General features: G+C 36.5%; 2 protein-coding genes across 5 annotated transcripts; one reads left to right on the top strand and one right to left on the bottom strand.

The window, feature by feature from the left end:
* The first annotated feature begins 421 nt into the window (after window positions 1-421).
* Window positions 422-9,231, top strand: LOC102625291 (uncharacterized). Of its 4 annotated transcripts, none has more exons than XM_006466204.4 (14): window positions 422-1,002; window positions 1,181-1,269; window positions 1,897-2,055; window positions 2,370-2,583; window positions 2,990-3,076; window positions 3,156-3,295; window positions 4,213-4,293; window positions 4,407-4,471; window positions 5,621-5,796; window positions 6,375-6,505; window positions 6,600-6,687; window positions 7,540-7,753; window positions 7,940-8,028; window positions 8,205-9,231. In XM_006466204.4, exons 1-14 carry the CDS (start codon window positions 835-837, stop codon window positions 8,694-8,696), a joined length of 2,193 nt encoding a protein of 730 aa, XP_006466267.2. In that variant the 5' UTR covers window positions 422-834; the 3' UTR covers window positions 8,697-9,231. The 4 variants fall into 4 exon arrangements, with proteins under 4 accessions (XP_006466267.2, XP_052300322.1, XP_006466268.2 ...); XM_052444362.1 differs by having other exon boundaries at window positions 859-1,002; window positions 1,099-1,250; window positions 1,919-2,055; XM_006466205.4 differs by having other exon boundaries at window positions 932-1,002; window positions 1,181-1,250.
* A 588-nt stretch (window positions 9,232-9,819) lies between these two features.
* On the bottom strand, window positions 9,820-10,287 carry LOC102625767 (uncharacterized). The gene has a single exon (XM_006466206.3). The coding sequence runs from the start codon at window positions 10,285-10,287 to the stop codon at window positions 9,820-9,822; it is 468 nt and encodes a 155-aa protein (XP_006466269.3).
* Between the last annotated feature and the right edge of the window lie 1,289 nt (window positions 10,288-11,576).

The raw sequence follows: 11,576 nt of genomic DNA, 5'->3' as shown, positions 1-11,576 counted from the left end.
AGAGAAAGAGATGACAGTAATAGTATACTATTTGAGAATGTGGAGGGGTCTATGATGGGATAGTACACTAATCTCAAATAAATGATCAAATGACAAATTTATCTTACGTAACTTAACCTGAGGGTTTATAAGTACGATATTTTTTGTTTTTGTTTGGTTTATCGAATTCTTAATGAATAAAAGCATTTGCTTTTATGTGGCCTAATGAGCTCCAAAATTACCAATCCCGTCTACAATAAATCCTTTTGAAATGTGTTATATAAATCTGCAAAAGGTTCCTATGGATATGTAAACAATACAGTAATTAATAATCTTGTTACTTTCATTTTTTCCAAAATAACATGTAACATTTAACTACGACGTTAAGAAAAAAAAAACATGAAACGTAAGTAACGCAAAATTGCCATAAATATATTTTGACGGGAAAAAGATGTGAGTCAGCAGACAATAGGGGTCCCGGCACCGGATTCCCTGCTGGAAGCAAAGAGGCCCCCAAGTCTCGGCCATAGATCTCTACGCGGGTCCCACGCTGACCTCCTTCCTTTGAAGTTTCAGAAATACGGAAAACGCAAAACATAGTCTTGAAGCCATGACCCGGGGGCCACGACGAAGCATTTAAAAGAAGAAGAAAAACACATCAAAATAAATAAATTAATTAATCAATTAACCCAAAAACGCAACGCGCGCCCGGAACATTACCCGCACCCAGCCCCCATCGGCGCACTGCATTCATAGTCGCTGCGATAATCAGGTCAGCTCGGGCGGGCCCCCCGGATACAATTTCCCGGCGAAGGCGACCGAAAGCGAGATCAAAAGATAAAGAAATAGTGAAGGATGTGGGTGTTCTATTTGATCTCGCTGCCGTTAACCCTAGGCATGGTGCTTATGACGTTGAGATACTTCGCTGGGCCCGAGGTTCCTCGTTACGTTTTATTCACCGTTGGATACACCTGGTTCTGTTCTCTCTCCATCATCATCCTCGTTCCCGCCGATATTTGGACGGTGAGCTTGTCAATTCTGTTTTCCTTCTTTTTCGTCCGAGCCTCTATGTTTAACGATCATTAGTCGATTCAATTTTGGGGAAATGCCTTTTGTTAGGGATTTGGCAATGATGGCAAAAGCTTCTATTTGATTCTGGTTTGATGAGTATAACTACTCGATTCTTTCATTACATTTACAGACAATATCGAATCCACCACATCATAATGAGAATGGAGGCATCTCGGTCCTTTGGAGCTTGTCATATTGGAGTACGTTTTTACTTACTTGGTATGCAATATGTCAACTTACTCACTTCATTTATGAATTTCTCTTTTTGATCTTTATTTTTGCTTTCCTTGAGTTATCATTGTGCCAATTGTTTGCATCCGCTTTTAAACATATTAATCATTCAATCTCTTTTGAGCTTCATTTACTTGTTCTGTAGCAGTTAAGAACCCTTTGATTGGTTTGGTATGATATATGAAAAATGTTTGACCACTTGTAGTTGAGCACTTAGCTAGCACCATTGGACTGAATTTATTCGTGGTAATCACCATAAACTGGAATGGTTTCACTGTCTATTTGGTGCCTCACTAACATGCTTGGTAGATGGTTTTCTGTCGGTCACTGTTTTCTGCAATAAGTTTACCACCACCACGTGTTCACAGACCTAATATATTTCTGCTTGTCCGACTCTACACAATAGTGCCACTTTCTAACCTTGGGAGTAGTTTTGACTCATTATCATTTTTATCATTTTTATCATTTTGCCTTTTTATATGATAGCTTGTCTTCTTGTTCTCTCTTTGGCTAAATAAGAGATTACCAATCATTCTTCTTGGAGATGCTTCTCTTTGGTTTTGCCGCTCATAGATGCACAATCCTCATTTTCTAAATTATGTTATCTCTAAACAGGGCTGTGGTGCCGCTTATTCAGGGTTTTGAAGATGCCGGTGACTTTACTGTGACAGAAAGATTGAGGACTAGCGTGCATGCTAACTTGCTCTTCTATTTGATTGTGGGATCAATTGGTCTTTTTGGGCTTATTCTCCTCATCACAATGCACAAAATTCGGTACATGTCTTGTGTTCCTAAATTTGATTTTCTTTTTTGTTCGATTATGGTTTCTTCTTGGCCGACCTTGTCCATGCCAAAGGTTCCTCGAGATCTGTAGTAAATTGTTCTTTCTTATTCTCAGCTCCTGTGTTGTTGGCCCATTTATACAACTAAATATTATAGAAGTGAATCTTGTCTCACTTGCTGTGTGTTATTTGTAATCAAAATGTTTAACTGGCTATCGAATATGCTGCACAAACTGCCACATCTGATGGATTCTCTCCAATCAAGTAATATGTTCTCATATATTGTTGGTTGATTTCTTTTAACAGGAGCAGAGGTGTTCTGGGTTTTGCCATGGCCTGCTCAAATACATTTGGACTTGTTACTGGTGCGTTTCTTCTTGGTTTCGGCTTGAGTGAAATTCCCAAAAGCTGTTGGAAAAATGCTGATTGGACCACTCGCCAGAAAGTTCTTTCTCATAAAATAGCCAAAATGGCTGTGAAACTTGACGATGCTCATCAAGATCTTTCAAATGCTATTGTAGTAAGTTCTCTCTCTAATTTTATATAATAACTGGTTGATGAGGCCACTTATGTAAGGACTATGTGGAAATTGTCATTATTGGAAATAAAGTTGAATTATCTTACATGTCTGCCTTAAAATCTAAAAGGACTATGTATTTATGGCCATATATATAGGTCTCTGGCAGTTGTGCTTGCCTTTTTGTTTCTATAGAAACGTCTAATTGGCTGAGTTCTTATTATGTATCAATCTTCTAGTTCCTGATCACCAGAAAAATGTTTGACAGGTGGATTATGAATTAGACTTCTTAGCAGAAAATTCCTGTTCATTATAGAAAAAGGGTCTCTCTTTCATATTTGTTTTTACTTGTTAGAAGTGTGATTGTACTTGTTGGCATTTTTCTTTTAATGATGATTTACCCCAACAGGTAGCTCAAGCAACATCAAATCAAATGTCCAAGCGGGATCCTTTGAGACCCTACATGAATGTTATTGATGATATGTTAACTCAAATGGTACTACATGCTACATACTTTTTCAAATTCACTTGTTTCAACAAGGTGCTAATATTAGTGCTTTCAATTCTGTGACCAGTTTAAAGAAGATCCATTCTTCAAGCCGCAAGGTGGCAGATTGGGGGAAAATGATATGGACTATGATACAGATGAGAAATCAATGGCAACTCTAAGGCGTCATCTCCGCAGAGCTAGAGAGGAGTATTACCGGTATAAAAGGTATAATTGAATCATAATGTTTAATGTTGGCATTGTGTTTGTCACTTCCTTTGTAGATGTACTTGCCATATCAGCATTCATTCTTTTGATGCTTCCTATCATCTGTTGAAAACTAGTTGCTGCAGTCTTCAGACTTTCCTATTTGTACTTAGATGACTGCATCAGTCTTGTCCCCCTAGTGGACTTTTGCGTCAGCACCCATAACTCTTAGATTGTCCATTATTTTAGATATGCTACTTGGTTGGGCCAGAATATCTGCCTTACACAAAATATTGAAAACATGATAAATCTTTCCTGCTTAGATTCTACAGAGAATCTTTGTTTTTGTAACATACACAAATTTGAGAAGATTTTTCTTTCTTTCTTAACCTATGTGTTAAGATAATTCAAACCTACATAAGAAAAAAGGTTCCTATTGTGTACTTTCCTCCTCCCTTCACACAAATTCTGTAAGGCTAAAGTTTACGTAGGTCTGAATTTGAGAAGTTTTCATAAACATGATCATATATCACAGTTCCCTTTCAACTTCTTTACTCATTAATGGTAAAGCATTCTTATTTGCTTATTCAGAAGTTGTAGTTGACCAGTACTTTCACTACATCTTATATTTTATATATAGAGTCTGGCTAAACGATTCTGTTTATATGAATAATGTTTGTTTACCCAGCGTCTACGTAATTGTTAATTTGGTTTTATTTCCCATGTACAAATTGTTTCTGCTTCTTGCTTTCGATGTAACTTTTATGACATTGATCCAACAAATCTAGTAGAGTAGTAAATATTAATAAATATTACCATTTGTTGAAGCACTGTTCTTCCTCCATATTCACAAAGAGTGCATTTGTGAAATCTCAGTTTATTGCAATACTGTTTTGAATGTCAAATTATATTCTCTTACTCAAGAGTTATTATTGCAGCGAGTATATGACCTATGTGATGGAGGCGTTAGAACTGGAAGATACAATAAAAAACTATGACCGCCGTAGTTCGACTGGATGGTTTGCTCTTAAAAGCCTTCCTATATTATATCATTTTCTTATCATCATATATATTACGGGCCGCTGGCTGTTCACCTTAATTGTTATATAATTTTCTTATGATGTTATATCAGGAAATATATATCAAGCTTTAGACCAGCTCGGACTGGAAAAATTGGTGCACTCTTAGATACAGTTGGTAATCATCCTATTTATTTACTTATGTCTTTCTTTGAAGTCTCAATTTCATATCGCTTGATTATTTGGCATTACTTTGCGATACACTACTCAATATATTAGTATTCCGCATTACTTGGTGATGAATCAATCAATTTAGTTTTAAGGAGGATGGTTATGTTGTTCTGAATGTTAATTATGAAAGGGAAAACAATGGTTATCTTCACACAAGGTAGAATTGTAATATCATGGAGGTCCTGCAGGGAAGGAGTAGTGGTTGAGTCATGAATGACTGTTGACGGTTTAAAAGGTGATTAAGGGATTTCCGATTGGGGTTTTGTAGGTTTATATGATAGTTTGATGTGCTTTTATTGCTTAGAACTAGTGTATGTAGTTGAAGAGAAGTTAAGAGAAAAAAGAAAAATATGAGAGAAGTAGCCAATTTCACATTTAATAGATCAAAGAGGTATAGATATCAGAAACTTGCTAAGCTGGTGAATTACTTTTATAAGATGGACCAATGTGAAAGCAATTAGGGACACGTTTTTGATCAAAACAACCTAATCAATTCAGTAGAGGCTATCTTAAATCCAAGTAATCAAATTGGGCTGCCAGAAATTGCTGGACAACTTGAGACTGCTAGATTATGATGACACCCAAAATAGTTTAAAAAAAGGTTCCTGCTAAAACAAATATACGTGCAGGATTTTTTTAGATGCAGAATCCCTCTAAAATGAAATGACCTTTAATTGCCATCCGTGACCTAAATTAGGGGTGTAGTAAAATAAATAAATAAATAATAATAATAATAAAAAGAAATAATTAACCCTTGACTCCTTTGACACAATCTTCAAAAGGATATGATTATTCTGGGCCATTGGGTTTTTTTTAATTATTCTCCACTCTAAATATTGTGGTAAGTCTCTCATCACGTCTGCATCAATGCTTCATGATGACAAATATCATGTATAAATACTCTTTTTTTCCCCCGTTATGATGCTTATAAGTTGGCTTTTTTCATTTATTATGTTTGCTTTTCATTAACTTATATTTATGAATTATCTTGACCACCTGTGGTTGTGATGCTTTTTTATTTACTATTATATCAGTAGTAGTCTATCTGATTGTAGGTCTTTGTACCGTAAACTTTCAAAATGGTGGTTCTTTGCAGAGTTTGTTTGGAAATGTATTCTAAGAAAGCAAATTCAGAAGCTTTTAGCTATCATCCTTGGTACAATGTCAGCTGCAATTCTTTTAGCTGAGGCAACCCTTCTACCTAGTGGAGTTGATCTTTCACTTTTCTCAATACTTGTAAACTCTGTGAAATCAGAAGAGGTGTTTGTGCAGGTAATTTTTTTTTTTTTTAATTTTCCTTTCCTTCCATCATAAAGATAAAACTTATGCATCTCGTGTTATATACTACCTTCGAGTATATTTGGAAGCAATTCTATCAGTTTTTGAAAGTGAATCTGACTACTTCAGGTTCATGTAGGATCCATCTTTGATTTTGTAGATATGTATTTTCTTAAAGAATGTCACATTTGCAACCCAGATTCTGTCATTCCTTTCCACTTTTACATATTTTGCACGCCTTTCATCTCCAAAACTGGTTTTCCGATCTGAGCATACAAATGGGATGATAAGATCTCTTGCATGTCCATTCTGTCGCTTCACCATCATTCAATCACATTCTGTTTTATATCCGTTTTCAAGTTTTTCCAATTGTTTGAAGATTCAGTATCCTAATGCAGTGCTCTTTATATTTGTTTTGATTGGAACATCTGAGGAAAAATGCAAATCAAGTTCCCTTGTCCTCATCGTATATAGCTGCAGCTGTATTACTTGTGTGTATTAATTTTGAATCTCATAGATATTTAATATTCAATTTGTTACCCTGAATTTTTGTGTTGATATCTTTTGAACAGCTCTTCGCCTTTGTACCTCTGATGTATATGTGCATCTGCACATATTATTCCTTGTTCAAAGTTGGAATGTTAATGTTTTACTCGTTGACACCGCGACAAACAAGCTCTGTCAACTTGCTTATGATATGCTCGTAAGATTTTCCTTTGCTACTTTTACATTTTCTTTTGTTGTAAAGAAGAGTATGTAGTAATTTATTACAAGACTTATTTATATTTTTTTTTAAGGATGATTGCCCGCTACGCTGCTCCAATTTCATTCAACTTCCTCAATCTCATCAGCCTCAAAGAAGGCCGTAGAACTATATTTGAAAAAGTAATGTTCTCGTTCATATCATTCATCGGCTGTTAGTTTTCTTGAACATGTAAATTCAGGCTTAACAGAAGAAACTGAACTGACATAGAAAAATGACTGTGCTTATCCAGATAAATACTGAGATTAGCACTTATGACATACATGGACAGGATAATACGAGTTCCACATGCTGTGATTGAAAGTTTATAAGCCTTTGTTTCTGTTTGTCTTTGCTTCTTTAATTGCGTGCGACAACGTGTAAGGCAGCTTTTGTGTCTTGGCTGTTTTACATGTGGCTTCTATGCTTTATGGAAGGCTTTTGGAGTAAATTGAAATATTAATGTACATCTATAAAATTCTGAAAATAGACTCACTTAGATGTTTAATGAATTTCTGGTTTGGTTCCATTATAAGTTAAAAATACTCAATCTGGTGTATACACATATTTTAGCGAGGGATAAGAATTCAGTAGATGCAGTAATGTCACCTGTTAATTACTGGAAATCTGTGAATATCTTTGTGTAGCATCTAGGAACCTTTGGACAGGAGTGTCTTTAGAGAATAGAAGTTGTAGGAATTTTTTCTTTTGAATAGGGTGTATTTTGGCTGCTTAAGATCTCTTCCTGTTTGATTTATCATATTTTCTGATGGAGTTGGATGTCCTAATTCTGACTTAATGTAATCCATCAGAGTAAGGTAATCTTTATATTTTTAACCTTGTTTCTCCAGGATGGACTTCTTCATTTCATCTATTGTCTTGTATCTGTCTATTTGTTTTTTGCATGAATATTTGATCATATTTAGGGTGCTTAAATTCTGTGGTTCACAAATATGGAAGTTGACTAATTAATTTTTATGGAATTTTAATTGCAGCGAATGGGGAACATTGATAGTGCTGTCCCTTTTTTCGGAGAGGGGTTTAACAAAATCTATCCACTTATTATGGTTATATATACCCTATTGGTTGCAAGCAATTTCTTTGATCGCGTAATCGATTTCTTTGGGAGCTGGAAGAGATTTAGATTTCAAACTGAGGTGGATGATATGGATGGATTTGATCCATCTGGATTGATTATTTTACAGAAAGGTAAGCATTCAGTACTTTGTTCTTCTTGTAGCATCGGCTGTAGAATAATGGCTTAATAGTGTTGCTTATTAATTTTTTGGGAATTTTAATGTAATCTCGATAGTTCTCATTTAAGTTCCTTTGTATTCTTATAGGATAAATGTTTCTGCAGAAAATTTTGATCTGAACCTTTTTTTTTTTTTTCAGAACGATCTTGGCTTGAACAAGGGCGTCAAGTTGGTGAAAATGTTGTTCCACTGGCAAGGAATTTTATCAATACTGATTTTGAGAGTGGGGTCAGACCTTTTCTTTCCGCTTTCTATTTCATTTTGGACTGAGTCTAATCCCTTATTCTTGGGGCAATGAACGGGTTTAGGATGAACCTGGCTGCCATTATCTGTCATTACCCTGTTATTGCCTGTGTGATCAGAAACTGATAATTCATTTTCTAACTAGGAAGTAATCTTTTCAGGATATGACACCCGTTGAAATGAAGGCAACAACCAGTTTAGTTAATGATGGTATGAAGGGAAGTACTTCTAAACCTTCCAAGGAAGATGCTCGAAAATACAGCACAAGCAGAGAAGCCATCAGCAACAAGTATGCTGGGATGAGAGAACTGAGTAGACAGACATCTAGTGCAAAGCCAGTGGAGCAGAATATTGCTTCCACCAAGGTCTCATTGCTTGATACAGGCAAGTCCTCCAATGATACAACTGGAGGGCCATCCTCTGTTTTGGCCTCAAAATGGGAATCAATGAAAACTAGCTTTCGAAGTTTCAGAGCAAATATGGGTGCCAAGAGGCTTCTTCCTTTGCACCAAAATAAGGATACTAGACTAGTCTCTCGTGCTGATTCATCAGATTCAGAATCCCTTGATGAGATATTTCAGAGGTTGAAACGACCATCTTTACAGCATGAGAATTTTGCAGATGAGGATGACAATCAAAACGACACAAAGTAAATACGTCAGGCCCTTCTAGATTATATAAAGATCGCTCAAGTTAGTGAACCTGTTTCTTGTGTGAAGAAGTTGTACAGCTTTCCAAGGGGTAGACTCGAGCACATACCAAATTTTTTTGGGTGAATCCTCTATTGCAACAGAAGTTAAGAGGATGATACTCTCTTATAGAGATTGAATACTGAATGCGTCTATAATTAGCTGGGAAACTCTTTTTTTTTTTTTTTTGGGGGGGGGGGGGGGGGGTTTGGTGTTTGGAGGAGAATTAGCTGGGAAACTTTTTAGGTGCTGGAAAAGGGAAACTATATCCACTGTTGATCAGTAATTCGACGTGTATCATTGAACCACATTTTGGCATACGCAGCCCTTAGTGGGTGACTGATACATGGTCAATTCATTACCACAGCCGTTGTAGAAAAGTCTGTTATAGGATATATATGATTTTTTTTAAAGGCCAGACCGTTCTTTTAATGAATCACTGAGCTGATTTTGATGATCGAAATTTGAGAATTCTCAATAAGGAAGGTAGATCGCTCAACGGCCATCTTTCAATGGTTCTGTAGCATATGGATGTCAGCAAAGGCGAAAAAGATAAAATAAGCCTTGAATTAACTGGGTTCAATGTCAATGGCGATGCAAAAGATTTTAACAAATATAATAATGTCATGTGCAGGTTGTTTTACAGCAGACCAGAACAGAAGCATTCTGATCTCTCTTTAAATCTGAATTTTGTAGAATATGGAGGTTCGCACTTGTGGCACCACCTAGTATAATATAGTAAATAACATGATATGCGTAGGATTCCAAGGGTTCGAGTGCAGCCGGGACAGAAATTCTTGGGTGCAAAAATTGACCAATGGACTAAATTTCCACGACGCCAGAATACTTCATTCGAGTGTAGAATCATCAGAATGAAGAGATGGGAGATAAGAGTTAGAAATATGGGCAATCAAGAAGACTTTACACCATTACAGATAATATTTCAACTATTAGACTGTCGAAATGTAAATATAACATTTTCACATGTAAAATGATCTTCCGTTTATTCTGTGAAAGTAAAACAGAAGGAAACCCATCAATCACCACAAACCCTTACCCCTCTAGGCTATAGCTCATGGCTCCTGGCTCATGCTTCTCTTACGCTAACATTCCTTGAACCCATAAAAATGTCCTTCTTCCTATCCCTATGGAGCAACTTTGACCAAAAACCTTGTTTCTTCTTGTCACTCTTACGCTCTCCAACAAAGTTGCTCGGAACAAAAGCAATCGATCTACTCTTCTTCAACCCAATATTGCTGCCAGCACTTAACACGAAAGATATCGACCCGATGATCTCCGAAGCGACTCGATTATGTCGACGACGAGACGGAGACTTGTTGTTGGATGAGGAAGCAGAAGCAGAAGAGTAGCCAGCTGGTGATGAAGAATGTGGAGAAGAAGTACGAGAACGAGAAAGCATTGAAGTTTTCTTGAGAGAAGTGGCAGCAGCTAACTGAGAGAGCCTTTCTCTTAGACAGAACGGACAAACCCCTTGAAGCTGCTTGCGATTTTGGTGCCTCTTGCAATAAGCTACTTCCGATTCACAGCACCCCATCTCCGTTCTCTTCGACTCTGGATTGCGTTTGATGAACATATATTCACTTTTAACCTTTTGCTCAAGCTTGCTTAACTGTTCCCTTTTCTTACAAAACCGATGCTATCTGGATTGGGAATACACAGGCGTACAGACTAGTACAGAAGACGAAAGGGCAGATATTTATGTACGGGTGTGTGGAAGTGGAACGGTTAGCCGGTGGTCAGGAATGATTTCAAAGAAATCAAAGAGCGGGCCCACTTACAATATCCCATCCAGACCCCTGGTAGAATGAGTTCAATCAGCAACAAATGAAAACGTGTCGAGCAGCACGTGGCACTCGGGATTGGGATTCATGAATAAGTCGGCCGCACGAGGATCTCGTTCAACCAATACCAGACGACGTGCCTTCAATAAATTATGTCTCCGCAAATGTCGCCGGAAGTACAACCAACCATCTTAGATAAAATAAATAAATATCGAAAAATCTTTTTTTTTTTTAAATCACAATTTAGCTTGTAAATTTAAGTTCAATCTTATTATTTTTTTAAAAAATATATATATATATACATATACTTCTAAGAAATTATATTTATTATTGTTTGCCACAACCAATAACCATATAAATTCTGAGCATTTAAATATTAAAGGTACGGCATGAGATAAGATAAAGTAAACGTGCACGAGGCACACGAGGTGCTGTAGGCGAATCCGACGACCGTGATAATCGAAATGGAAGATTTTGTGGTCCGTACATTGACACGGCACCATTGGGTAAGAAAGAGAGCGTGTATGTATGTTTCTACTTTCTAGCTGCAGCGACCGACAAGCTTTTCAAATTACGAGTAAATCTTCCGAGGTTGCATGCACGCACCATCAAGTTTTCTCATCCCACTTCTGGACAAATTTGTGCCTACTTCCACGTTTTCTACGCTTCACTCAATGCGCAATAGTTAGTAAAATTTGTTTATCCTTGGGGTTATTTTTAGATTACTCTTTTAGTGAATTAAATATTTTTAAATCGCTCACCTTATTTTTTAAAAAAAATACTAAAAATAAAAAAATATTAATACTCTCTCATTTTTTTTACCCAAAAATAAAATTCACCAACCCACTCTCATTTTTTTCTTTATTATTAATCAAATAGTATGGTAATTTAAAATTTTTAAAAGTAAAGAACTAATTTAAAGGATCAGACTACGGTACAACTGTGGTACTGAGTCATTCTTGCATCCAATCGTTAGATGCACTTGAATTGGTGGGGTCTACTAACATCCAACGATTGAATACAACTATGGTACGGTATCACA

Source organism: Citrus sinensis, chromosome 7 (assembly GCF_022201045.2).
Source record: "Citrus sinensis cultivar Valencia sweet orange chromosome 7, DVS_A1.0, whole genome shotgun sequence".
Lineage (NCBI taxonomy): Eukaryota > Viridiplantae > Streptophyta > Magnoliopsida > Sapindales > Rutaceae > Citrus > Citrus sinensis.
Note: the sequence above shows the minus strand (reverse complement) of the source record. Positions and strands in the feature narration are given on the sequence as shown.

Excerpts from the sequence above, each read along its gene's own strand:
- LOC102625291 (XM_006466204.4), top strand. The coding sequence starts at position 835 with ATGTGGGTGTTCTATTTGATCTCGCTGCCGTTAACCCTAGGCATGGTG. Across the intron at positions 1,003-1,180 it reads TTCCCGCCGATATTTGGACG|ACAATATCGAATCCACCACA; the intron begins GTGAGCTTGTCA and ends TTACATTTACAG. Across the intron at positions 6,506-6,599 it reads AACTTGCTTATGATATGCTC|GATGATTGCCCGCTACGCTG; the intron begins GTAAGATTTTCC and ends TTTTTTTTTAAG.
- LOC102625767 (XM_006466206.3), bottom strand. The coding sequence starts at position 10,287 with ATGGGGTGCTGTGAATCGGAAGTAGCTTATTGCAAGAGGCACCAAAAT.